The 26,052-nt window shown below is 41.6% G+C and overlaps 2 protein-coding genes across 2 annotated transcripts in view; both read left to right on the top strand.

Annotated features, from left to right (window-relative positions):
• The first annotated feature begins 411 nt into the window (after positions 1-411).
• On the top strand, positions 412-8,581 carry LOC114830318. The gene is made up of 4 exons (XM_034293272.1): positions 412-680; positions 781-1,063; positions 1,194-1,439; positions 8,570-8,581. Exons 1-4 carry the CDS (start codon positions 499-501, stop codon positions 8,579-8,581), a joined length of 723 nt encoding a protein of 240 aa, XP_034149163.1. The 5' UTR covers positions 412-498.
• A 4,357-nt stretch (positions 8,582-12,938) lies between these two features.
• The window catches only part of abcf3 (ATP-binding cassette, sub-family F (GCN20), member 3), a 32,886-nt gene continuing 19,772 nt past the window's right edge, over positions 12,939-26,052 (top strand). Inside the window, exons 1-12 of the mRNA XM_010904349.3 lie at positions 12,939-13,051; positions 14,213-14,360; positions 14,514-14,590; positions 14,898-14,953; positions 15,280-15,377; positions 15,590-15,712; positions 15,984-16,250; positions 20,529-20,609; positions 20,819-20,878; positions 21,319-21,375; positions 21,616-21,638; positions 21,795-21,850. Of these exons, the coding sequence (XP_010902651.1) occupies positions 12,946-13,051; positions 14,213-14,360; positions 14,514-14,590; positions 14,898-14,953; positions 15,280-15,377; positions 15,590-15,712; positions 15,984-16,250; positions 20,529-20,609; positions 20,819-20,878; positions 21,319-21,375; positions 21,616-21,638; positions 21,795-21,850 (1,152 nt within the window). The 5' untranslated portion in view covers positions 12,939-12,945. The remainder of the gene's footprint in view (positions 13,052-14,212; positions 14,361-14,513; positions 14,591-14,897; positions 14,954-15,279; positions 15,378-15,589; positions 15,713-15,983; positions 16,251-20,528; positions 20,610-20,818; positions 20,879-21,318; positions 21,376-21,615; positions 21,639-21,794; positions 21,851-26,052) is intronic.

Raw genomic sequence — 26,052 nt, 5'->3', positions numbered from 1 at the left:
ATAATAAACAAACAATTGAATAATTGACACAGCTGATTTATGTTTGGTGAATTGGGCCAACCACAGCTGATTCCAGTCTGGCTTAGACTCAGTGGCAGGGGCTTATTTTTTCTATTACTATAAAAGGAGGACTTTAAGGAGTGATGTTTTTGGAAACAGTAACAGAAAAAGACAAACATTGTAATGTCTGGACGAGGAAGAGGAAGAGCAAGGGGCCCAGGGAGAAGACCAGGTCCAGTGAGAAATGCAGAAGGAGGTGCAGTGAGAGGTGGAGGTGCAGTAAGAGGTGCAGTGAGAGGAGCAGTAAGAGGTGCAGTGAGAGGAGCAGTAAGAGGTGCAGTGAGAGGTGGAGGTGCAGTGAGAGGAGCAGTAAGAGGTGCAGTGAGAGGTGGAGGTGCAGTGAGAGGAGCAGTAAGAGGTGCAGTGAGAGGAGCAGTGAGAGGAGCAGTGAGAGGTGCAGGTGCAGGCCCAAGGAGAGGGCAAGGTAGAGGTGTAAGAATGCGTGGTGGTGGCATTCCAAGGGCTGCAAGAACAGTAGTCAGTGATGAAATTCGTGCCACTATCATTGACCATGTAATCAACCACGGTCTCTCACTAAGAGAGGCTGGTGAAAGAGTCCAACCCAATTTGAGTCGGTCAACGGTTGCCTCCATTATTCGCATCTTTCAACAAACCAACAGGTAAGTATTGCATTTTACATGGTTTGTTTCTATTCTCATTTGACATGTCAATAAGGTCATACAGTAATGCATATGTTGATATTTTTATTTTTCTCTACAGAATGCAACGTCTTCCACCCTCTGGGGGAAGAGGAAAGCTCCTCAATAATGATCAAGAGCTTGCCATTGTAGAAATGGTTGTTGCAAATAATGCAATTAAACTGCATGAAATCAAAACTAGAATTGTGGAGGACCATGAGATATTTGCCAATATAGAAAGCATCAGCCTCACAACCATTACGCGGACATTGTCCAAACACCGAGTGCAGATGAAGCAGCTCTACACTGTTCCCTTTGAAAGGAACAGTGAGAGAGTCAAGGAGCTACGACGACAATATGTCCAGGTATAGTGTATATTCAATTCAATGTCCAGTTATATAACCTTTGCACTTTGCAAGTAGGTTACCTACACAGTAATAGGTTACAGTACAGTATGGTAGACACAGTAATGACATGACTTAAACTTTGTTTCAGAGAGTTATGGAATTGGAAGCCAACCAGGCCCCTCATGAATTCATTTACATCGATGAGGCAGGATTCAATCTGTCCAAAAGGCGTCGACGTGGACGAAATATAATTGGAAAAAGGGCCACAGTTGATGTGCCAGGACAGAGAGGGGCAAACATTACTATGTGTGCAGCAATGGCAAATACAGGATTACTCCTTCACAGATGCCAGGTTGGACCTTATAATACTGAGCGCCTCCTTGCGTTTCTTACAGTTTTTTACAATCGCTATGACAGTTTTTTCAATACATTTAACAAGTTTCCTAAACTCTTAACACGGCTAGCACAACATCCATCTTTGTAGGCTATACATTTAACACATTTCTTGTTGCTTTGACACAAAATGCATACAGTTAACACAAATTTAAAATGCTTGAACTTCTTTTACACACAAGCTCAACCAAGACCAAAACAATATAATTTTACAGTCAAATTTACAAATGCTTTCACACTGTATGTCAGAACAGATAACACCATGTTCTAAACCTAACCTTACAGGCTAAAGTCAAGGTAAACAGCTGTGTATATTGTGAATTGAAACACAAATATATTCCCTGTATCTTATTCCATTGCTAATGAGAAACAGCTTATTGAAGTTATGCAAATATATAAATCACAGCTGATTCCCATCTAGGAAGCACACTCAGGTGTTGAGGTTCTTTCAATCGCATGATCATATGTTCTAAAAGAGTACTCTTTGGGCTGATATTGTGTGGAAAAGGAACAATATGGAGCAACACAAAGAAAGAAAGAAAGAAAGAAAGAAAGAAAGAAAAAAATGCCTGCACGACGGAGAGGAAGACGAGTACCAGGACAAGGGAGAGGAGTGGGACAAGGACAAGGGAGAGGAGTGGGACAAGGACAAGGGAGAGGAGTGGGACAAGGACAAGGACAAGGGAGAGGAGTGGGACAAGGACAAGGGAGAGGAGTGGGACAAGGACAAGGGAGAGGAATGGGACAAGGACAAGGGAGAGGAGTGGGACAAGGACAAGGACAAGGGAGAGGAGTGGGACAAGGACAAGGGAGAGGAGTGGGACAAGGACAAGGACAAGGACAAGGGAGAGGAGTGGGACAAGGACAAAGGAGAGGAGTGGGACAAGGACAAGGGAGAGAAGTGGGACAAGGACAAGGACAAGGGAGAGGAGTGGGACAAGGACAAGGACAAGGGAGAGGAGTGGGGCAAGAACAAGGGAGAGGAGTGGGGCAAGGACAAGGGCGAGGAGTGGGGCAAGGACAAGGGAGAGGAGTGGGGCAAGGTAGAGGATGAGAACATGTGGCCAAATGCAGAAGACCGGGCAGATTAGAAGATTACTTTGTTTTTGTTATTATTATTTCAGTGCTTTTTCTGTTTGTATATCTTGCAGCAATGTCATTTTACAAATAAAGTCTTTACTGCAGCAATTCTGTCTCTGTCTTTTTTTTTTCATAAACTGTACATTCTATAAAGCTGCTCTAAGATGGTCATTCATTTTTTGTATTGAATTTCTGCAGCAAAAGAAACAAAATGCATGCATTTACTAAACCCAACAAAACAAAAATGTAGAGAGGCATCAAAAGAAACTGCAGTGCAAAACACAATCTATGATCAATACAATATACTGTCTATTGTATAAGGGCAGACCTGATACATAAAATAATGCAGTTTCTGTAATTTCAGCTGATGATAGTGTTTTTTTTGTCATTGTGTTATGATTGACTAAATGTTCCTGTTGGAAGAGAACATGTGTTAGTGTTTTGAATAATTATTTGATTTTGAAACATGTTTGCAGTGTTTTGTTAGACATAGTGTATTGTGTTAGTGTATTATTGTATTTTGTAAATTAGTTTTGGAGTTTAGTTTACAATGTGTGATTTTGAGCATGAAATTAACCGTTTTGCCAATTGTGTGTTTTAGGTGTGTTGGTGCGTTAAGAGTTTAGGAAACTTGTTAAATGTATTGAAAAAACTGTCATAGCGATTGTAAAAAACTGTAATGATCTCCACCAGCGCCTGGTACCAGAGCAGGGTCAGGAGGGTGAAAACATGAGGACCTTTGTAATTACCTGGGACAATGTTGCTTTCCATCATTCACAAGCAATAACAGCATGGTTTGAAGTCCACCCAGTACTGGTGAGTCTCTTCCTTCCACCCTATTCACCTTTCCTCAACCCCATAGAGGAGTTCTTTTCTGCATGGAGGTGGAAGGTTTATGACCATCAGCCACATGACCAGATGTCCCTACTTGAAGCCATGGATGCTGGATGCAGGGATATCACAGTTCAAGATTGCCAAGGGTGGATCCGACATACCAAGCGGTTTTATCCCAGGTGCATCGCCTTAGATGATATCAGATGTGATGTTGATGAAAACATGTGGCCTAACCCAGAAGATCGCAGGGATTAGATACATAAATTTTGTGCCATTTTTAGTTCCCCCCCTTTTTATTTGGGCTTTTTGCTGTTTTTTTTTGGTCAGAATGCTCTTGTGTTTCATGGATATTTTGTAAATAAACCTTGAAAATAAAATAAACCTTGTCTGTTCTACTGTACCTTCTTTGGTAAACAGTTACTGTAAGAAATAACTGATTTGCTTTTTACTGGAATGCGTTTGAATGTGAACATTACTGTACATGTGCACATACAGTTCCAAACCAATAAATTTAGTGTAAACGGTGGATTGCATGTTACCTGAAACATAAAAATCTATGCAGTTTTTATAATTTTAACAATAGCCAGAATTTTGAAACCTGGTGTACTTCGTTTGACTGCATGTACCTTGTGAAGTGAAAACAAATGTTACTCTTTGACAGAATTATTTCATTTTGAGTCAGATTTCCAGTGTTTTGGTAAAGTTAGTGTGTGTAGAGAAAAACATGTTCTGTTTTGAAATTAAGAGTTAGTATATATTTAACAAAATGTGTTTTTGAGAAGAAAATGAACAATTTGGCCAATTGTGTTTTGTAGGTGTGAGTCTGTGTTAAGAGTTTAAAAAAATTATCTAAAGTATGGGCAAGCGCTTGTTAGCGATTGAAAAAAACTGTAATCAAGCAAGTCACAAGTCCTGAAAATTGTGACTCGAGTCAGACTCGAGTCAAGTCATGTGACTCGAGTCCCCCACCTCTGGTGTGAACTATTCTGAGTCATTGTGTGTAAACGATGACAACTGTAGTTGTAGTTGTATTTATTTATTTCATTTTTAAGCCTGTGTTTACCATTTTGCAACACAAGCGCATAACGGTGCGAGATGTGATTTAGTGAATGAGAATGTTTAGAGTATTGCAAACAGAGTGAATGCAATTTGCAAATTGGGTCTAACTATCTGAATTTGTTTAAGGTTTTGCCAAAAGAATGACTGATTCGACAAATGGGTTAGGTTTCTGAGAATTTGGTTCAGAGAATGGGGTTTAGTTTTTTAGAAATTCAGAAAAACTGCAATAAATGTTATTTTGTCCTTGTTATTTCACGTAAAAGTAATGGCTGAGGTAAAAGCTACATTCCAGCTATTTGAATAGCTTAATGGTTAAAGACAGTCTGCCACATATAAAACTGCGGATCAAAACCAGCCAGGGACAACAACATCCATCCCTTCTAATCACAGGCTGACTGAACTAGGCTTGCTTAGTTCCTTTTTCTGGTTTTACAGTTTTTCTGAATTGCTAAGACACATTTCTTGAAACCTGCTCTCCTTTTCTCTAAACTGTGAACACAAAACCCAATTTTTAAGCTACATTCACAAAACCTCTGACTCCTCTTGCAAAACCAAACATTTGACCCAAAACCATTTCAACTTTAATCAAAATCACTCACTACCGTCAAAAACCACACAAAACCAGCTAATGTGCAAACACAACTTAGCAACCATTACACACTACATAAATAAATGCTAAACACTGTAGGATAGCGGGAAAATGTTTATTCTTGTACTCAGATTTAAAATAAATAAGGCAAACAGGTCTTAGGCGACGGGTCAGACTAAGAGCGGTTCAAAACCCCCTTAATGATGAATAAAATTTTGAGTACCGTGACATCACCCGGTGTGGCGCAGCCGTGGCCCCACCCTGGAGCCAGGCCCGGGGTTGGGGCTCGTATGCGAGCGCCTGGTGGCCGGGCCTTTCCCCACGGGGTCCGGCCGGGCTCAGCCCGAAAGAGCAACATGGGGCCGCCCTCCCGTGGGCTCACCACCTGCAGGAGGGACCATAAGGGGCCGGTGCGAAGAGGACACTCTGGACACGGAAACTGGCTCTAGGGACGTGGAATATCACCTCGCTGGCGGGGAAGGAGCCTGAGTTAGTGCGTGAGGTTGAGAGGTTCCGATTAGAGGTAGTCGGGATCGCCTCTATGCACGGCTTGGGCTCTGGAACCACACTCCTTGAGAGAGGATGGACTCTTCACCACTCTGGAGTTGCCCATGGTGAGAGGCGGCGGGCTTTTGTGGGTTTGCTTATAGCTCCCCAGCTCTGCCGCCATGTGTTGGAGTTTACCCCGGTGAACGAGAGGGTAGTTTCCCTGCGCCTACGGGTCGGGGATAGGTCTCTCACTGTTGTTTGTGCCTACGGGCCGAACGGCAGTGCAGAGTACCCGACCTTCTTGGAGTCTCTGGGAGGGGTGCTGGAAAGTGCTCCGACTGGGGACTCTATTGTTCTACTGGGGGACGACAGTGACACCTGGAGGGGCGTGATTGGGAGGAACGGCCCCCCCCATGACCTGGACCCGAGTGGTGTTCAGTTATTGGACTTCTGTGCTAGTCACAGTTTGTCCATAACGAACACCATGTTCAAGCATAAGGGTGTCCATCAGTGCACGTGGCACCAGGACACCCTAGGCTGCAGGTCGATGATTGACTTTGTTGTCGTCTCATCTGACCTGCGGCCGTATGTCTTGGACACTCGGGTGAAGAAAGGGGCGGATCTGTCAACTGATGGTGAGTTGGATCCGATGGCGGGGGAGGAAGCTGGACAGACTCGGCAGGCCCAAGCGTACTGTAAGGGTCTGCTGGGAACGTCTGGCCGAGTCTCCTGTCAGAGAGATCTTTAACTCCCACCTCCAGCAGAGCTTCGACTGGATCCCGAGGGAGGCTGGAGATATTGAGTCCGAGTGGACCATGTTCCACCGCCATTGTCGAAGCGGCCGCTCTGAGCTGTGGCCGTAAGGTCTCCGGTGCCTGTCGAGGCGGCAATCCCAGAACCCGGTGTTGGACACCGGAAGTAAGGGATGCTGTCAAGCTGAAGAAGGAGTCCTATCAGGCCTGGTTGGCTTGTGGGACTCCTGAGGCAGCTGACGGGTACCGACAGGCCAAGCGGACTGCAGCCCGGGTGGTTGTGGAGGCAAAAACTCGGGCCTGGGAGGAGTTCGGTGAGGCCATGGAGAAGGACTATCGGCTGGCATCGAAGAGATTCTGGCAAACCATCCGGCGCCTCAGGAGAGGGAAACAGTGCCCTACCAACGCTGTTTACAGTAGAGGTGGGCAGCTGTTGACCTCAACTGAGGATGTCGTTGGGCGGTGGAAGGAGTACTTCGAGGATCTCCTCAATCCCGCTGTCACTTCTTCCATTGAGGAAGCAGAGGATGAGGGCTCAGAGGTGGACTCGTCCATCACCCGGGCTGAAGTCACTGAGGTGGTCAAGAAACTCCTCGGTGGCAAGGCACCGGGGGTGGACGAGATCCGCCCTGAGTACCTCAAGTCTCTGGATGTTGTGGGGCTGTCTTGGTTGACACACCTGTGCAACATCATGTGGCGGTCGGGGACAGTGCCACTGGGATGGCAGACCGGGGTGGTGGTCCCTCTTTTTAAGAAGGGGGACCAGAGGGTGTGTTCCACCTATAGAGGGATCACACTTCTCAGCCTCCCCGGGAAAGTCTATGCCAGGGTTCTGGAGAGGAGAATACGGCCGATAGTAGAACCTCGGATTCAGGAGGAACAGTGTGGTTTTCGTCCAGGCCGTGGAACACTGGACCAGCTCTATACCCTCTACGGGGTGTTGGAGGGTTCATGGGAGTTTGCCCAACCAATCCACATGTGTTTTGTGGATTTGGAGAAGGCATTCGACTGTGTCCCTCGCGGCATCTTGTGGAGGGTGCTTGGGGAATATGGGGTCCTGGGTCCTTTGCTAAGGGCTGTCAGGTCCCTGTACAACCGAAGCAGGAGCTTGGTCTGCATTGCCGGCAGTAAGTCAGACTTGTTCCCAGTGCATGTTGGACTCCGGCAGGGCTGCCCTTCAGTCGGAAAAGGGTGGCTTGCCCACTTCAGGTTGGTGGAGAGTGCCTGCCTCAAGTGGAGGAGTTTAAGTATCCAGGGGTCTTGTTCACGAGTGAGGGAAGGAAGGAACGGGAGATTGACAGACGGATCGGTGCAGCTTCTGCAGTAATGCAGTCGATGTATCGGTCTGTCGTGGTGAAGAAAGAGCTGAGCCGCAAGGCGAAGCTCTCGATTTACCAGTCAATCTACGTTCCTACTCTCACCTATGGTCATGAGCTTTGGGTCATGACCGAAAGGACAAGATCCCGGATACAGGCGGCCGAAATGAGCTTTCTCCGCAGGGTGGCCGGGCGATCCCTTAGGGTGAGAAGCTCGGTCACCCGGGAGGAGCTCAGAGTAGAGCCGCTGCTCCTCCACATCGAGAGGGGTCAGCTGAGGTGGCTTGGGCATCTTTTTCGGATGCCTCCGGAACGCCTTCCTGGGAAGGTGTTCCGGTCCCGTCCCACCGGGAGGAGACCCCGGGGAAGACCTAGGACACGCTGGAGGGACTATGTCTCCCGGCTGGCCTGGGAACGCCTCGGTATCCCCCCGGAAGAGCTAGAGGAAGTGTCTGGGGAGAGGGAAGTCTGGGCATCCCTGCTTTGACTGCTGCCCCCGCGACCCGGCCCTGGATAAGCAGAAGAAGATGGATGGATGGAAATAAAATAAAGCTTTTAAAAAAACTGCAGCAGAAAAGAGAAACAAAAGTTATGTAAAGAAAAAAATAAATAAGACATGTTTACAGCATTTATTCTGCCTCAGGATCACGCCTCTCTGCTGGGTGAGGCCACAGGACTTCATCCACGTCACATGCTATGTTCTCCCTTGCAAGGCAACGGTGAAAGAATCCTTTAGCATGCCGAAACCAGCCCTGGCAAGATTCCACGCTGATGTCGCCACATGCTCCAGTCATTGCATTGTGTTATGGTCATACACTTTCCATCTCCATGCCGAGAAAAACTCCTCGATAGGGTTTAAGAAGGGAGAGTATGGTAGAAGAAAGACATTAATAAAATGCTGCTCATTTTGAAACCAGTCGCGTATTCTCGGACCACGGTGAAAGCTCACATTGTCCCAAATGACAACATACATGGGACGCTCCGCTTGCTCGCGCTCCCTCTGCTCGAGCAGAGCACCCCGTAGACCATCCAGGAATGTTAGTAGCAGTTCGGTGTTGTATGACCCAACAGTAACATGACTGTTGAGAACCCCATAGCTGCTGATGGCAGCACAGATGGTTACATTTCCACCACGCTGGCCAGGCAGTTCAATAATGGCACGTTGACCTATCACGTTGCGACCTCTTCTTCTCCTTTTGGCTAGATTGAATCCAGCTTCATCCATGAAAATGTATTCATGAGGCATAGCCATTGAGTCAAGCTCAAAGATTCTCTGTACACAGTGAAAACTACATTCAGTTCCATAAATGACACAGTAAGATGTATACATGTGCTGCTTCCCAAACTACACAGTACTTTCTAGTACTGAGTTTACTTACTTGCACATATTGACATCGTAGCTCTTTTACTCTCTCACTGTTTCGCTCAAATGGTACCCGATAAACTTGTTTCATCCTTATCTTGTTGCGTTGCAGGAGACGATCAATTGTTGACAGACTCACACTATTTATTCCCTCGAAATCTACGTTGTCTTCTACAATCCGCTGCTGTATTTCATGCAGTCGAATTGCATTGTTCTGACGGACCATATCCACAATACAGTTTTTTTGGATTGCTTACACACTAAAATTAAAAGTAGTACACTATTAGCAAAACCTTACACTCAAGAAGCAAAACATCAGCCCATATTTGCACAACTATAAGCTCAATGTCAACTTCACACTTGTTGCAAAACTCTACACACAGTGATTTGCAAAACACTAAACACACTTAACATACATTACACACAAACATCTGTCATGAAGTCACTTCCTTGCAATACCAAAGCACTGACTGTCAAATGACCACACCGTCCAACCAGTTGGTTCAACACAGTCATCAGGTGTGCAAACACTTGTTTGCTTAATTGAAAACACACCAATCAGGTGTATAAGCACTATAAAAAGCAGCAGGTGAGTTCATCAGTCTTCAAGCACAATGGAAAGAGTCAGAGAAAGAGTAAGACGAGGAGGAGAACGAGGAGGAGGACAAGGACAAGGAGGAGGAGGAAGGGGAGAAAGAGGAATCAACAGAGGAAGAGATGGAGGCCATGCTGGAGGTAGAGGTAGAGGAAGAGGAAGACAAGAAGGTACTCAAAGAGGACCGAATCTGACAAATGAGATCCGTGCAACACTGGTTGACCACGTTGTCAACCACAGCCTGACGCTGAGGGAGGCTGGACTGTACAGCCAAATCTAAGCCGATACACAGTGGCAAGTGTGATAAGAACATTTCGACTGGAAAATAGGTATTGTATAAATATCATCATATCAAAAACATCTGCACGGTTTCAGTAACTGCTTACAGTACTGTATTCTATGCACTATCAGCACTTCTGTTACCTTTTCCTGTGAAATTACTGTACTATTGTATACTGTTTGTTTTTTTTCTACATAGGATTGAGGGTCAGGAACGACAAGGGGGAAGGCCTCCTATGTTCACAGAACAGCTAGAGAGGGAGATAGTAAACATGGTTTTGGCCAACAATGCTATAACACTCAATCAGCTCCGAACTAACATTGTCAATAACCACGCCAGTTTCAACAATATCCATCAGGTCTCAACATCAACACTGGCACGCATCCTAAATAAAACCATATTCAAATGAAGCAAATTTATCGAGTGCCTTTCGAGCGCAATTCCGAAAGGGTGAAACGACTGCGGCATGATTATGCAGAGGTATGTATCCACTTTAGCAGTGTGATCTTGCATACTGTCTCAATCTTTTACTGTACTGTAATATGTATACTACATCTACACTGAACTACACAATTTTGCCTGACACTGTTCTTCAGAGAGTTTTACGAATGGATGGAGAGGAGATCCAGCATGAGTTCATGTACATAGATGAGGCTGGGTTCAACCTGACGAGAACACGAAGGAGGGGAAGAAACATCATTGGCCACAGGGCTATAGTCAACGTCCCAGGGCAACGTGGGGGTAATATAACACTCTGTGCAGCCATTACACAGAATGGGGTCCTCCACCGCCATGCCCATATGGGCCCTTACAACACAGCACTCATACTTACATTCTTGGGCCAATTGCACAACATAACAGCAGCAAATCAAATCAATCATATGCAATACATTGTTGTCTGGGACAATGTGTCTTTCCACCGCTCTGCTCTGGTTCAGAACTGGTTTCAGCAACATCCACATTTCACCGTCCTATATCTTCCACCATACTCTCCATTCCTCAACCCTATAGAAGAGTTCTTCTCGGCATGGCGGTGGAAGGTCTCCAGGCTGAGGTACCCCTCATCCAAGCCATGGAGGAGGCCTGTGACCAGATGGAGGTAGCAGCAATGCAAGGATGGATTCGTCATTCAAGACGTTTCTTTTCAAAGTGTCTTGCTAATGACAACATTGCCTGCGATGTTGATGAAATTCTCTGGCCAGATCCAGCTAGGCGAAGAGACAATGTCTAGTTTTTTTTGTTTTAGTTTTTTTTTTACAGTAAACTTACAGTACAATATGTAAAGTGACATTTTGTTACAGTATTATGAATCTCCATGTCAACATTTTGGGCGTGTTGAGAAATAAATGAGTTTCTTCAGTCTGCAACATTGGTCTTGTGTAGTGTTTGGTGAATTTACATTATATTTGTACTTTGTTGATGGTAGCCTACTCTAATCATAGGAAAGTAGAAGTGCTAAAAGTGTTTTAGGTTTATCACAGCAGAGTGTAACTCGTGCAAACAGAGTATAGTAATGTGAAACGTGTGTGTTTCATATGGTAACAAAGTGTGGTTTTTAAACAGAAGTGTATAGTTTTTACAAGAGTGTTTAATTATGCAAAGGATCTATAGTGTTTTGCTAACTGGGTGTGTGGTTGTGCTTATTGTGTGTAGTGTTTTGAAAACACGGGCCCTGTTTTGAAAATCGTGCTTAAGCAATCCAAAAAAACTGTAAGTGTCTCCTGGTGTTGTGAGAACATGTGTGTCCTTCCACCCTCATGAGGCCGTCTTTCAATTCTGTAAAAAGAACCCCATTCAGTTAGAAGTATACACATACACACACATTTTATTCAGTAAATGTTTTAAAAACACAGTACCATGGAAAAGTTATGTCTCATTGTCCCCTTTCTGAGACATGTATACTTTACCTGTTTTCTTCTCTGAAGGTCCGGATTATAGAAGCCACTGAGAACCTGCTTAGGTTTGGTTGCACACGTTGCCCTGCCTCCCTCATATTCATGCCATGCACCAGAACATGATCTATGACAGTTGCTCGAATGTCATTTGAAATTATTGATCTGCTTGGTCTTTGTCCTCGCCCACCACCTCTGACACAGACTCCTCTTCCTCTTCCACCTCTTCCTCTGTTCTGCTCCATTGTTGGATCAAGTCATGCCATTTGCATTTGACCAGGCTGAAATACTGTTTTCTAATTGTGTGCACTGATTGGACACGTGTTTTAAATTTTGAGTGGTAGTGTGTAAAGGATGAGAACAGTGTGTTAGTTGTGTTTAACTTCTGTAGCCTGTGTGCACCATTCTGGGTACAAGTGTATGACACTGCAAAGTTGTGTTCTGTGTTTGAGAATATGTTTAGAGTTTTGGTAAATGGGCGATTCAGATTCGCAAATTGTGTCCTAAACAGATGAATAGTGTTTAAGATTTTGACAACAGTGTGATTGATTTGATAAAAGAGTTTTGGCAGTTGCCAGTTTAGTTTTTACTATGGGATTTAGTGTTTTAGCAATTCAGAAAAACTGTAAGAAACTAACACATACCACACCCTTATCATTTTACTACAAGGTTTTTTATGTTAGGTGTATCCTGATGATTTTCATCAAATCTAAGAAACCTGAACACACACTACAATTATGTAACACTATCCAAAAGCTCTATTGCCTATAGCAAGTAATAGGAGAGATCCAATACCTAATTACTGTAATTATTTCCCTAAAATACAGTGCCTTCGCAATAAAGCTTATGATCCCAACTGAATATCTGATTGCTAGTTGACTGTCAGGTCCATGAAAAGGCCAGTGCTTCAAAAGCCTTCCTATTTGGAGATTGCACTATCTACTGTAGTGTTATTGCAATATGTATTCATTGTTCATTGCTCAAATACAAATTATGAGAACCAAGATGATGAAAATAACCAAAAATCTGCATACAATTTACTAAACAATTTATTTAATTTATTTATTTAATTAATTAATTTATTAAAACAATATCTTATTTTCTACTGTTCTTATTTTAACCTACTGTTACATTACATTGACGGCGTGAGTGGTGGAACCGGCTGGAACCAAAGACAGGTGAAGAAACAAAAATCGCATTCAGAACTACAATTCCCATCGTTCATAGTTTCAAGACGTGACTTGTCGCATGTAGGCACATGCGCTGTTCTTGTGCACTGGGCCGGTATATCATGGCGACATACGTGGATATTCTGAAGAGCGAGTTTCCCGAAATAGACACCGAAGTGTTCGAATATATTACGGGTAAGACACTGTAAATTGATGAAGATGATTTGTGGATCTCTTGCACTTTAAGTTGCCATCGGCTAGATTAATGGTGGACGGCGTATTCTCCTTAACCACGTGAAGTAACGTTAGCTAGCATAGTAGCCGGCATACTTTCCCCACACAGTCAGCAGTGAGGCTCAGTCAGGGCGAGACTATAGCTAACTGGTTGTAGCCAACACGTAACATAGTTGTCAACACATAATCGGCCCATTTGAAGCAATAACAGTAACCGGACAAAAGTGTAATCTAGGCGTGTGTGTGTGTGTGTGTGTGTGTGTGTGTGTGTGTGTGTGTGTGTGTGTGTGTGTGTGTGTGTGTGTGTGTGTGTGTGTGTGTGTGTGTGTGTGTGTGTGTGTGTGTGTGTGTGTGTGTGTGTGTGTGTGTGTGTGTGTGTGTGTGTGTGTGTGTGTGTGTGTGTGTGTGTGTGTGTGCATGCTTACAATACACAGTACTAACGGTGGCTAACCACATAGTTTATCTCTACAAATTAATTGACATTTATCTACAGTAGGTGTCTTACAAGCTACTGCTAAAGACCTCCCGCACAGTCCCAGTCTGAAGTGTACTGTCTGATATCAGCTGGTACCCGTTGTCTTCAAAGAGATGTAATTGTGTTAACTTGGGGTTTATCGTTTATAACCGGCCTTTAGGTTTACGTTGTTTGAGTTGACATATGCGTACACTGCCCTCCATGGTCGAATATAAAATCTGGCAACTGTCCTTCTCAGTAGGACCAAGTAATTCCAGTCAACAGTGTCAGTCGGTTCACTTAAGGATCATGAGTACGTGGAGATGCCGAGAGCATAAAGACATTTCAAGTTAACTGCTTATTCGAGGCGGCATAATTCATCCTGAAAATCACAATACTATACAGGAAAATAAAGAAATTGAGCTCTGTTTCTGCATAGGCATGCAAGGTTTATTGATGGAACAAATAAGTAGGCGTAGTTTTCTTTCATCAGAATCTTGAGTTGGAACAACGCTCAGTAGCCGAATGCCATGAATAGGCCCAAATTGCTTTCCTATTGTATAAGTCACAGGGAGACATTTGTTTTGCCCTGAATATTTCAAACTGAATGCTGCAAAACACAGAGTCCGGCATAACGCTTCCCTGATTTCTATCCTATGCTGTGGTAGGTGTGTTGGACTCTGGCGGGGCAGATTTTGAGGATGGAGAGGAGGTGTATGATGCGATTGGAGGGTTGCTGCAAGGCTCCTCTGCTGACTGTAAAAATGAGGACGATATTCGTGACATCTGCCAGCTGATGTTTGACACACTCAAACTGTAAGTGCAGCTCATATTTGACCTTGACCTTAACCTCGACCTCTTCCAAAAACCAAGCACAACCCAATGATAGACATGAGAAGTTCATGAGAAGTTCATGTAATTGTGTAGACGAATCACCAATAATTGACTTCTTTATGCCTCTTTCACCAGGTCTAATGGCCATGCTGGTTCAAAGCAGGTGCTTCTTGATGCCCCAGTGCAGTTGTCTCAAATATCTGCAGAGTCTGGTAAGTCCTGTGTCTGCTGGGGGAATTGTGTATTGTTCATTATCACCTTTACAGATCAGCACATAAATATGTGGCAAAGCATGGGTTCGATATTCATTCTGGAAGTCTTGTCTTGTCTGTGGGTGCAACTTATATGCTTTATTTAATTGTGACCATGGGACAAAATAAGAGGCAACGTTCCGACTGCTGAGCCACCCTAGGCCACTGATCTAGGGCTTTTGCCCTTTTTTGATTACTTTCAACTTTCCTCTCCTCTAATCTCTAATGCTCAAACTGCCAATTTCTCTCTTTCCCCGCCTCTTCTCAGTGTCTGCCACTAATGATGTCCAGGGTATCTGGATGATGAAAAGGGGACAAAATACGGTACAGTATTTCTCTTGCATCTTATCCTCTTTGTGTAAGCTTTAGGGCTCACTAGTTTTTCAAGTGTTTTCATTAAACACATAAACAGGACAGTACATTTTACAGAAATCAGTTGTGTGCTTGTTTTAGGGGGGCACATGAAAACTAACAAGTAAAAGGAAAGTACTGGAATCACAAAAAAGAATAAACCATTCCTACCTTGTTTCTCAAATACGCATCAAATACGCTCCGAGCCCCCCATCCAACCAGGGCTTCTGTTTGACTTATTTTCCCTCCTGTCATCTTTATCTTTATCTTCGTTCTATTCACATACCCTACATTTTCAGACTGTGGATGCAAGAAAACTAGAAAAGGCTGAAGCCAAGCTGAAGCAAAAGCAGGGGAGGAGGAATGAACGCGACTCCCAGAAAACGACTAGTCCACTGTGAGTCGCAGAAAGCTTTGCTTCTACACTCCAAGACTATGGAAATGAATTGCCTGTGTTTTTTGTAATTGTGAATGCTAAAAGACACATTAGCATTCACCAATGTATATTTGATCTGTCTGTGTGTCTGACTGTCTGTCTCTTTCCATCTCTCTCTGTCTGTTGTTCTCTCGGTCTGTCTGTGTCTTTCTGTTCCCCTGTCCTTGTCTCAGGGTCCTGGAGGAAGCGTCAGCCAGCCAGGCCAGCAGCAAGAAGGACAGTCGTGTTGACTTGTCTGGGAAGAATCGCAGCTACGACATCCGCATCGAGAACTTTGATGTGTCATTTGGGGAGCGGTGAGTGGTTTTCCCCTTACTACTCATCCCAAATGGTACCCAATCCTCTATTCAGTGCACTATTGACCAGGGCTCATAAAGAACTTATTTACTAGATAGTTATTTACTTATAATAGTTTTTATGGGAATTTGTGTGGTAGTTACCACTTCCGAAGTATAGAGAAATTCATAGTTGATTACTGCAGAACTACAATTTAATAGTTATTTCTAAGTCAGTGTCATAGAGACGGTACTAAAAAGCAAAGTCCAAGCAGCATCTCTCTGCTTTCAGATCCTTGCTGCAGGGGGCAGAGCTGTCACTGTCCACTGGCCGGCGCTATGGCCTGATTGGTCGTAATGGTCTTGGGAAGACCACACTGCTAAAGATGCTGGCTAGTCGCAGCCTGCGCGTCCCCGCCCACATCACCATCTTGCACGTGGAGCAGGAGGTTGCCGGCGATGACACTGCGGCGCTGCAGAGCGTGCTGGAGAGTGACACGGTCCGCGAGGGGCTCCTGAAGGAGGAGCGCCTGCTCAATGCACGCATCGCCAATGGGACGTACGTCTGTCTGCCTAATGCTGGGCGTACATCACACCACTTTAGAAATGCCAACACCGCTGTGCCTCGTGCACTGAACAACTGTTTTTCATGACCTTTTTGGTCATGCTAAAATCAATGTGGCAGACCGTTCTCTCAACAGTCATCTTGCTCAATAAGGAAGGTGAAAGCTCTGTGGAGAAAATATTGATACAACTGGGACTGGTCACATTAAAGACCGGCAAGTTCATATGAAATTTCCTTCGAATCTCAAAATCATCACTGGGATAGCCAAAATAACATTGTGTTCCCTTATTCCTTTCTGAAGTTAAGCAGTCTTTATCAAAGACGCTTCTGCCGAACATTCCCACCCAGTTCCATGGCCCTAAGGCCTAGTCCACACGTACACAGGTATTTTTTTAAACAGTTTGTTCTTAAAAATCCCATCCATACAAGCTGTTGTATAATAATCTCAGTCCACATGAAAATGCAAAACCACGCTGTCAAGCACTGTCAAGAGCATGCCAAACCAGCACCCGGCGATATAACCCGAACCTTAAAGCCATGTTGGCCAATCAGAAGCCTGAAAAAAGTTGTTACTGGTTCTGGTAGGTTAACAACAATGGTGCATCGAGGAAGGGGGCAATCATATGTGTGGACATTGAGGAAGAAGGCAATTCGCATGATAGTGAAGTGGAATTATTCCTTAATATCACACATTAATAAATAGTTATATAAATCGGAACCACGGAAAACGAGGTCTGTATCGTGGGAGCGTTGGATGTAGCAGCGACCTCCAAAGTGCATTCTGACACCTCTGTTCCTCAATATAGTGGGAGAGTAACTTTCCATATATGTTTTTAACGTAAAAGCTCCTGTTAGCAACACTGTACAAATTTTTTTACTTTTCTGGCAGCTAGGGTGCTGGAAAAATACAGTTAAAAAACAGATTTATGTTGTAAAACTACATAGCGTAAAATTACATTATTAATCTGTAGAAATATGGACATTTTCTTTACCTCAAATAAAATATATTGATATAATTCCACAGCAAGAATCAATTTTCACCCCCAAATTCTCCCTTTTTTTTCTTCAAGTTTAATGCATTTATACATCAGCTATTTGTATTTTGATGACTCATGCCTTACCAACTTCTACCAGACACAATGTTGGCAGAAATATGCAAGAGTCAGAGCTCCCTAAGCAATTCCTATAAAGCAGCAAATCACAACAAATAGAATCATCTTCTTTTCTATGGTTGGCACAGAAACACGACCATAATCCCCAAAAAACATTCCTACGGGTAACACTATACATAAACAACAAGATGGCAAAAAAAAAACAAAGCTCTGTCATCTTCATATCAATTACAACAAACATAAACATTAACAAAATGACCTGCCACAAAGGAAGCTGGGATATATATATATATATAACAGAAATACTCCATAATTATAACTTTTTTTTTGTAAACTGCGAATGAAAGACTGGAAAAACAGATAATTATTGTGTTTCCTGATAACAGACTTTTCAAGTTATTTTACTTGGCAAATGTTAAATGAAGGTTTTAATGTGTAATTTAAAACATAATTTTACTGTCATTCTGAAATACAGAGAATTACATGTAAAATTACAAGTAAATTATATTTATTATTTTACAGTGAAGGTTAAAACCGACCCAATTTTGGCTATGTTCACCATTGCGCAAAATCGCCTCATGTAAACAAAGGAGATACCGCCACATAGTTTGACCTCAAACAAATGAGAACTGCGCACACTGTGGCTGTCGCAATTATTACATAATCGCCTGATTGCGATTATTTGGGCCAGATGGCAATTATTTTGATGACAACTATCTTTTTGCACAAGATTTTGATTCCAACATGTTTCCAATTTGAATGAAGGATTTTTACGCCTCAACAAATACCAAAGCGAATTTTGACAATTTTCATCAGTTAGGATGTTTAGCCCAGGGGTGCAGAAGAGCATTTGACAAGTCAAGTTATAGGCGCAGATCCTTTGCTGAGACTCATGAATATCAGTATGTTTAAACCTAGTTTAGAATAGTTTTGCCATACACCGTTATGTAATTTTGCAACATTATTATTTAATAGACAAATGCGTTTCAGTCACTGATTTGTCAAATAAACTCTGATCGACAAAAGAAAAAAACAGTCAAGCATGTGTTAAATAGTTTTACTCTGTCTAATTGTCATTTCCATCCATATTTCCTAATGAGATAATGCACTTTAAAATGCATGGATAGAAATGTTGTCCCATTGCATATTAATGTTTGAAAATAATAACTGAATTAATCAACTGGGCATTGTTTTGCTGCTTTAAGTAAGCTTTTTCAAATAACATGACTATAATATTTGCAGCAGAGCCAGAGGTGAAACATCACAATGCGCAGAAAATTTTTTTCATTGCTTTGCGTTTGCCTTTTGAGCAATCTTTACCAACATTGATTCAATGGTAGATCCAAAGCCAAAAACAACAGCATCGCTCTGAGCGCATTTTGGTTTTAAGCCAAATGAAAGAGGTGTGCCCAATAATTTGGAGGAGGCGAATTGTCAGATTTGCTCCAGAATGGTGGTGCTCAAAAGCGCTATCACCACACATCTGAAGAATAATCTCCAAATCCACCAGGTGTATTTTTACAAAATTATAAACCTTACACTATATAACAGTGGAATAAAATGATCAACATGGACAAATCGTTTTTATTTGCGATTCGCAATTATTTGCGTGATGATTAATTGTCAACTAAAATAATCGTGACAGCCCTAGTGCACACTCAGATGGTACAAGTAAAAACTCAGTTTTCCCTGTTTATACGTCAACACTGAAGCTGTGTTTTAACAGAATACCTATGCACATGTCGATTAGGCCTGAACATGATGGGATGTTCATTCATTGAGGACCCCAGACCTTGCCAAATCACCTGAGGTTTCTCCATATTTACTCAAATGCTTATTTTATTTTGGCAATACTTGTATGTTGTCCCATTGTGCACCATTTTGCAATCTACCATGGTGCATTGCCTGTTAGGTTGAAGGTACACTCCAGTCACACGATCACTGCATTGAAATTGCCAAGCTTCTACAAAGACACTTAAAGTGGTTTTCAAAGTTATCTCTCTGTATCTAAAATTCACCTCATCCTGTCTGAGACATATCACCACCAATCCCAACCAAAATGAGCTCCAGGTGTGCAGCTGGTTGTTTAAGAGGGATGCACTGTTCTGTCTGTTTCAGTAGAATATAATTTGTTGTCATCCTTATGTACTCTAAACCAATGATTAATTTGCCAAGTGGGACTTTTTAGCTGGGGTTTTCAGATGGATCATGTGACCTGAGTAGCTATTTAAACCACCTCTACAATTACAATTTATGAAACTTCTGAACATTTTTATATTTCAGAACAGGTTGCTAGGTAATAATATGTAGCAGTAATAGTATAGCAATAGCAACAGTAGTAAAAGAGAATACGCAATTGGGCATAACAAGATGCTGTCTGTGTCCAAAGCACTGCAATCTGGTCCACTTGTTCAGGGGCAGCCTTCACCATGTTCGCGGCATTGTCTGTTGTAATACAGACTAGACGACTCTCATCTAGGCCCCAATCTCTCATCCCTGTTTCGATGTTGTCAATTGTATGATCCTCTGAGAAAATGCGGTTTGCAAACAGCGACTTTTCAGGTGGAAGTCCTCATTAATAAAGTGTACGTCAGACTTATGTAGGGCTCCGTTGTGCGGCTGGACTACAAGTCCGTTGTTACTGTATAATATTACACTTCTGACAGCTCTTCTTCTACTTGTGCCAGCCGGACAACTTGAGAAAAATAGTTGCGTGTTTGCATTACATACCGCTTGTCAAGTGACCTGATAATGTTTTTAAAACCCTCTTTGGTAACCGTGTTAATTGGTACCATATCTTTGGCGACGTGAAATGTTATTGACTGTGATTTCTCTCTGCCGTTTGGAACCTTTCTCATATGGTGTAATACTGGCAAATGCATCCAAAATAGATTTTTGCTTTGGACGGCATTGAGATGCTTTGCACTCGTCATACGAAGATTGATCGAACACATTGGTCATGTTGTGACCACAATTGCAAGGCACTCTCGACAAAGTACCTGTTTTTGGTCAACATCATGTCTGTAGCCGAAATATTTCCATGTAATTGACTATTGTGGATGTGTACATCGTAATGTAGATGCTGAAATGATATATTGTGCAGACCTATTTTGAAATGCCAACAGACACTAAAACTGCTGATTTTTGTGTTCCTTTCTAGTGCTGAAGGAATGGAGACCGTTCGACTGTCTGAGATCTATGCCAAACTGGAGGAAATTGAAGCAGACAAGGCGCCTGCCCGGTAAAGAGAAACGCTGAACAAGTCCACTCACAATGTCACGTGTGTCCAGGTTACATTAACAGTGCAGTTTTTTTTGTTTAATGCCGTTTCTATATAGACAGTAGTCAGCGCTGTGCATTTTTAAGCAGGAGTTATATGTATTTTCTTTAATTAGTTGATTATATTTTCCTCTCTTTTGCTCACTGCCTCTCTTTTGCTCTTTTATGCAGAGCTTCAATCATCCTATGTGGTTTAGGGTTTACTCCCAAAATGCAAACGCAGACAACCAAGTAAGTTTGTGGGTGTTCTACAAAATTTAGCAATTCATCATATTATGTAGATCAAAACGTTTGAACGGTAAGAAATGGAAATGGAATGAGAAGTTAATTGGCAAGCCTCAACGTTCTTATTTGGAATAATATGTTTACTGTGTTTGACCAAATGGACAAGTACAATTTCTAGTGACTCAAACAGCATGGAGATGCTGCACTGCTCAGTTGACCAGGGGGAGGGCTTCAAGTGAAATAGCAGGAAGAGAAACAAAACCATAACTATAAAAATTGACATTAAATGCAACAGAGATGTTTATAAACAAATGAAAACAAACATTGCTTGCTCTTTTGACATGAATGTTGCATGTGCCAATATTACAATTTAGATAATTAGGTAATTTAATTGTGAAGCCCTTGAGTGTATGTTTATGTGCTGATCTTTGTACCTGTTTTCACAGGGAGTTCTCTGGAGGGTGGAGAATGAGATTAGCTCTTGCCAGAGCCCTCTTTGCCAAGTGAGCCTTTCTTGTCGCATTTTTGTCTCTTGCCAAAGGGCTAGGTTCCTACCCTACAGTAAATATTAAAATGCACAAATGGAGATTTTATTTAATTATTGACCTGCCATTATGCACGTCTTATCCAACAAATTGTGTTTCTGAATCTCACTTCTAGATGATCCTGTCAACAAAATGGTTTTCTATACTAAATATTGGTAGGCTAGATTCAGGTTACAAATTTTTTTTTTTTCTCTCTAGGCCTGATCTTCTTTTACTTGATGGTGAGTAATTTATGTTAATAGTTTTTTGTGTAGAGTATCTATGAACAGTTCAAAGGTGTCTAGTAGTTGACGCATATACCCTCTAACTGTCCCGTCCACCTGTCTTGTCTGTGTCCATCCGTCTGTCTCCGTGGTCTATGGTTATTTGTCTCTCAGAGCCTACCAACATGTTGGATGTCCGAGCCATTCTTTGGCTGGAGAATTACCTGCAGGTAGGTCACACCTGCTTGCCGGCACACTTAACGTTGCAAAGCAAATCAAATTCGGTGCCCTTATGCTCAAAGCAAGTGTTTTCTGACTCCCTCTCAAGATTTTTGAAGAATTGGATTGGTGTAGGTAGTGCAAATTTGGGCTTGGGGGAATGGGCTCCATATTTCTATACACCATTTTTGGACATGGAGAGTGAATTATTGTACACCTTGCAGTACAGTAATGTGTTTTACACCTAGAATAGAAGGGTATAGAATAGAAACGTACAGAATGTTTTTTTTAATGTGGTGGGTAATTCGACTGCTTTCCATGTTTGCCTGTAGGGGTGCTCTTGAGCCAAAATGGGGTCCCATAAATGCACAGAAATGTTGTATACATATTAAAGTTGCACTGTGCAACTTTACTAAGGCTGTATGATTTGGAGAAAAAGTTAAATTGCGATTCTTGTGGAAAATATTGCGATTTGCGATTATAATAGTGACAAAATGTATCATTAGGGCAATTCCAGCGTTATGGACGTGACATTTGCAGTCAAAACATAAAATATAAATTCTCAGAAAATGCATTTAATACCAATATATTTAAATGTCTGTTTATATGTCCATACTCCCTTAATAAAGGAGTACAAACATTAGAAAAATATCAATCTACACATGCGTTTTATATTTAATATGAGGGAAATACACATGCGTTATGGACGTGACAAAAAAAAGACGCAAGTTTGTGGGAGACAATATACTTTGTTGAAATTCTGTGAATTAAAATGCACAAGCCAAAATTAATAATACCAGCCGAATGGATGAGTGTCGGCTCTCTATAGAACATACATTATTTATTTTATTTTAGTTTAAAAAAATCAATTTATGAGGAAAAACGGACGTTAAGGACGTTACGGACATTCCGTTATGGATGTGACCGTTCTGAAATCATCACTTGGCTGACGCTGGAAAACTTGAACAGAGACCTTTTTGTGTGTCTCTTTTTATTTGAAACAACAAACATCTGAGACATCAGTAAGGTAAGTCTGCACAATTAATCAAATTTAAACTGAAATCACCGTGTTATAGATTAGTTCACGCATATCTCTCATGCTGCTAAACTGTAACCGGCACGTGAGCATGTTCAAAACTCAATGATATTGCTTGCTTGATAATGTGTTTTTATCATCAAGGTGTTTACTTTGGACCCCGAAAGATACGGAATTGATAATGCTAAGATACATAATCATTATATATGCAGTTTATCATATCGATATTCTCCGGAGTTAAGAGCACCGGTTTCCCCTCAGTCCCGTCAGTGAATTGAAACGCTGTCTGATTGTAACAGTGTGTTGGCCTGTGTCTATATAGAACAAACAGTCTGGAGAGCGTTTTTTTTTTTTTGCATGCAAAAAAGCAATCGTGTCACAATGATCGCAATATTATGTTTTGTGTCAAACTAATCGCAATGTTTACACATTACACATTATTGCAAAATTAGCCAATGCATTGAAATAATAATTGAAATGTTATTGTCTTAAGTCAAAATCACAATGATTACTTCATTTTTAAATAAGTTTGACTTCTTTCCACTCCATTTCCTTTATGTATCATTATATTGCTTGAAATTGAATGAATTAATTAATTAAACAAATATGCGCTGGTCAAATCATGCATGAGTTAATGTGAAGCGTCCGTAACGGTCACGTCCGTAACGCATAATTAGGTTGTTTAGAGCAATTAAGTGAGATGATTTGTCAATCATAACTAGAATGGACATATTTTGGCTTTGTACATAAAGTTTCAAATTAATTGTAATAATAATGATTATACAATCTAAACTTATTCTTTAAATTGTTACGGACGTGACACAGCACTTAAGCCTTGTGACTTCCTAAATATAGCCTTTATAAATTTAAAGGGAAATGCAGTTATAACAAAGTGAGTGTATTTATATCTCAGTCATGCCCCCGTCTTTCTGCAAAATCCTTACTATCAACATAAAGTATAATTAAAGGAGTCTTTGATCCCTCTTTTTAAAGCATGAAATAGGTTTGTATAAAAAAAGCAATTTTAGTATCTGTGCACACCTTATCTGAGGTGAATAAACAGAAATGTCCTTAAAATTTACATGACAGCACATCAATACAATAAAATACAGATCCAAATGGACAACTTAGAAAGGGTTTTGATTTTTTTATGATAACTTTAATTTTTCACAGCAAGGTTGACATTTGCGTGGAATTGCCCATTAGTCTTACTTGCTTCGTTATGAAGAAAAATGCATAAAATACTGACATTTTTAAATGTATATTTGTAAATTTGAGCATACAAAGTTAAATACAATTTTTAAATGCAAAAACGAATTTCACAATTGTTTAAAAATAGACTTTTACAAACATGCTTTGTTCAACAGTAAAACTGAATAAATGAAAAAATACATAATGCAAATTCTCATAAAAATAATAAACTTTAAATGTCCAAACAAGGCCATTTAAGAGTGTTATTTTTTTTTTGTAAGTTACAAAATGGGGCATAGTTTTTACAAACTCTTAAAGTAAAATATAGATTTTTGCGGGTTGATTGAATTTAATTGATTGATATCCTCTTTCTAAAAGATTCCAGTTATCCCTTCAGAGATTCTTTGCCCAAAAAAACTGCATGTCCAGGAGCGATGGGCTGTTACAACATTACCACTAGTGCTAAAAGCTCGCTCTGATGCAGAGTATTTCTGTGCTAGTTTGTTCAGCCAGAAAAAGTTAATTTTATTACAGTGCCACCATTTCAGTTGAGCTTTTTAAGTTCAACAGCCACTGCTTCTCTAAACTGTACAAGAGGATCAAGTGTGGTTGATGCTACTGTTGTTGGCACTGTGCGTGTGGAGTTCTTAAAGAAACTAGTCTTCTTCTTAGCTTTAGCTGCAGGTGGGTGGTCCATCGTGTCCAAACTGTCCTTCTCCATCACTGCTGTGCTTTGTGCTACAGGCGGCTGCTGAATTATCTCAAAAAGACAGTTTCAAAACTGTTAAATGGAATGAATAACTAGGCAAACATTGTGTGTGTGGTTTCACCTACTGTCAACTCAGAGTTCACTCGTTCCTTTATGGTTTGGATCTCTTCAGCACAGATGTGTTCTGTGTTCGGAACCTTGGGTCTAGGAATGTTGTCATGTTCAGCAGGTCCTACAATTCTTCATATTTTGTGTTGAGGTAGTTCAGAATGTTTGCTTTCAATGATTTTGTTAGGTCAGTGTCCTCTGTCTCTTCAGCCACTACTGAAGTGTTTAGAAGATGCAGAACAGGCTTAAGGTAAGAAATGCTCACATGAAGCTCACCTGACAGGGCATCTGTAGTGGGCCAAGTGTCTTGTTCACACTTTCTAGGACCTCCAGGTCCTGCCATGAGGGCAGTAGGTGTTGCACTTTGCGGTCTGTAGAAAGAACCTTGGCCAAAGCCATTTGCGGTTCCAGGACCGTTGCTACAATTCTCTGTGTGGAACCCCATCGTGTTGTGCAGTCTGTCAACATAACATTTATAACCTTATTTCAGGTTGGAACAAACATGGTAGTATCTAAAGCTAACAGAATAAGAGAACATTCAAGTTTGTTTAAAGATTTAAGTAAACTGTCATTATTGAATATATGTATTTTTTAAAGAAATCATAATATAAAGTAGTAATAAGAGAATAAGTTGGTTTTAGTAAGTTAATAAAAAAGAACAGTAGCTTACAAGGCAATACAGTATTTGGGTTCAATCCTATGACCTAGCCTGTAGGTTGTTTTTAATCCAGCATTTTTACAGGTATAAAAAAATATGTAATAAAATAGATACAAATCTATTTAACATACCAATTGCAAAAGGTGAAGCCTATGTCCAAACAATGGACCCTGGTCCAATGATTCATCTCTACCACTTTAACGATGTTACTGCCGTTTTCTGTTGTGATAGCAACTTGACGATCATCCCACAGCTCCCATGCAGCCAAAGCCTCTTTTAGGCCCAATGCTATATTCTCTCCGGTGTGTTCCCAGGGAAATACGAGGTTTGCAAGCTGTGGCTTTTCAGTTCACAGTCATTGTCGACAAAGTGCACAGTTAGGCTGATGTACGGTTCAGTCGTCCTGCTTGACCACAGGTCCGTTGTGGTGCAATAAAACTTAACATTAGCCATTTCTACCAAAACCTCCACATGACATTTGTTGTAAAGCTCAGGGATTGCCACTTGTGTG

Source organism: Esox lucius, chromosome 1, assembly GCF_011004845.1.
Source record: "Esox lucius isolate fEsoLuc1 chromosome 1, fEsoLuc1.pri, whole genome shotgun sequence".
Classification (NCBI taxonomy): Eukaryota; Metazoa; Chordata; class Actinopteri; order Esociformes; family Esocidae; genus Esox; species Esox lucius.
The sequence above is the reverse complement of the archived record's forward strand: the minus strand, read 5'-3'. Positions and strand labels throughout refer to the sequence as shown.

What these genes read in the sequence shown, in the direction of transcription:
- LOC114830318 (XM_034293272.1), top strand. Translation starts at nt 499, where the DNA reads ATGCGTGGTGGTGGCATTCCAAGGGCTGCAAGAACAGTAGTCAGTGAT. An exon ending in ATCTTTCAACAAACCAACAG is followed by an intron (nt 681 to 780) that starts GTAAGTATTGCA and finishes TTTTCTCTACAG; the next exon opens with AATGCAACGTCTTCCACCCT. An exon ending in TACGACGACAATATGTCCAG is followed by an intron (nt 1,064 to 1,193) that starts GTATAGTGTATA and finishes ACTTTGTTTCAG; the next exon opens with AGAGTTATGGAATTGGAAGC.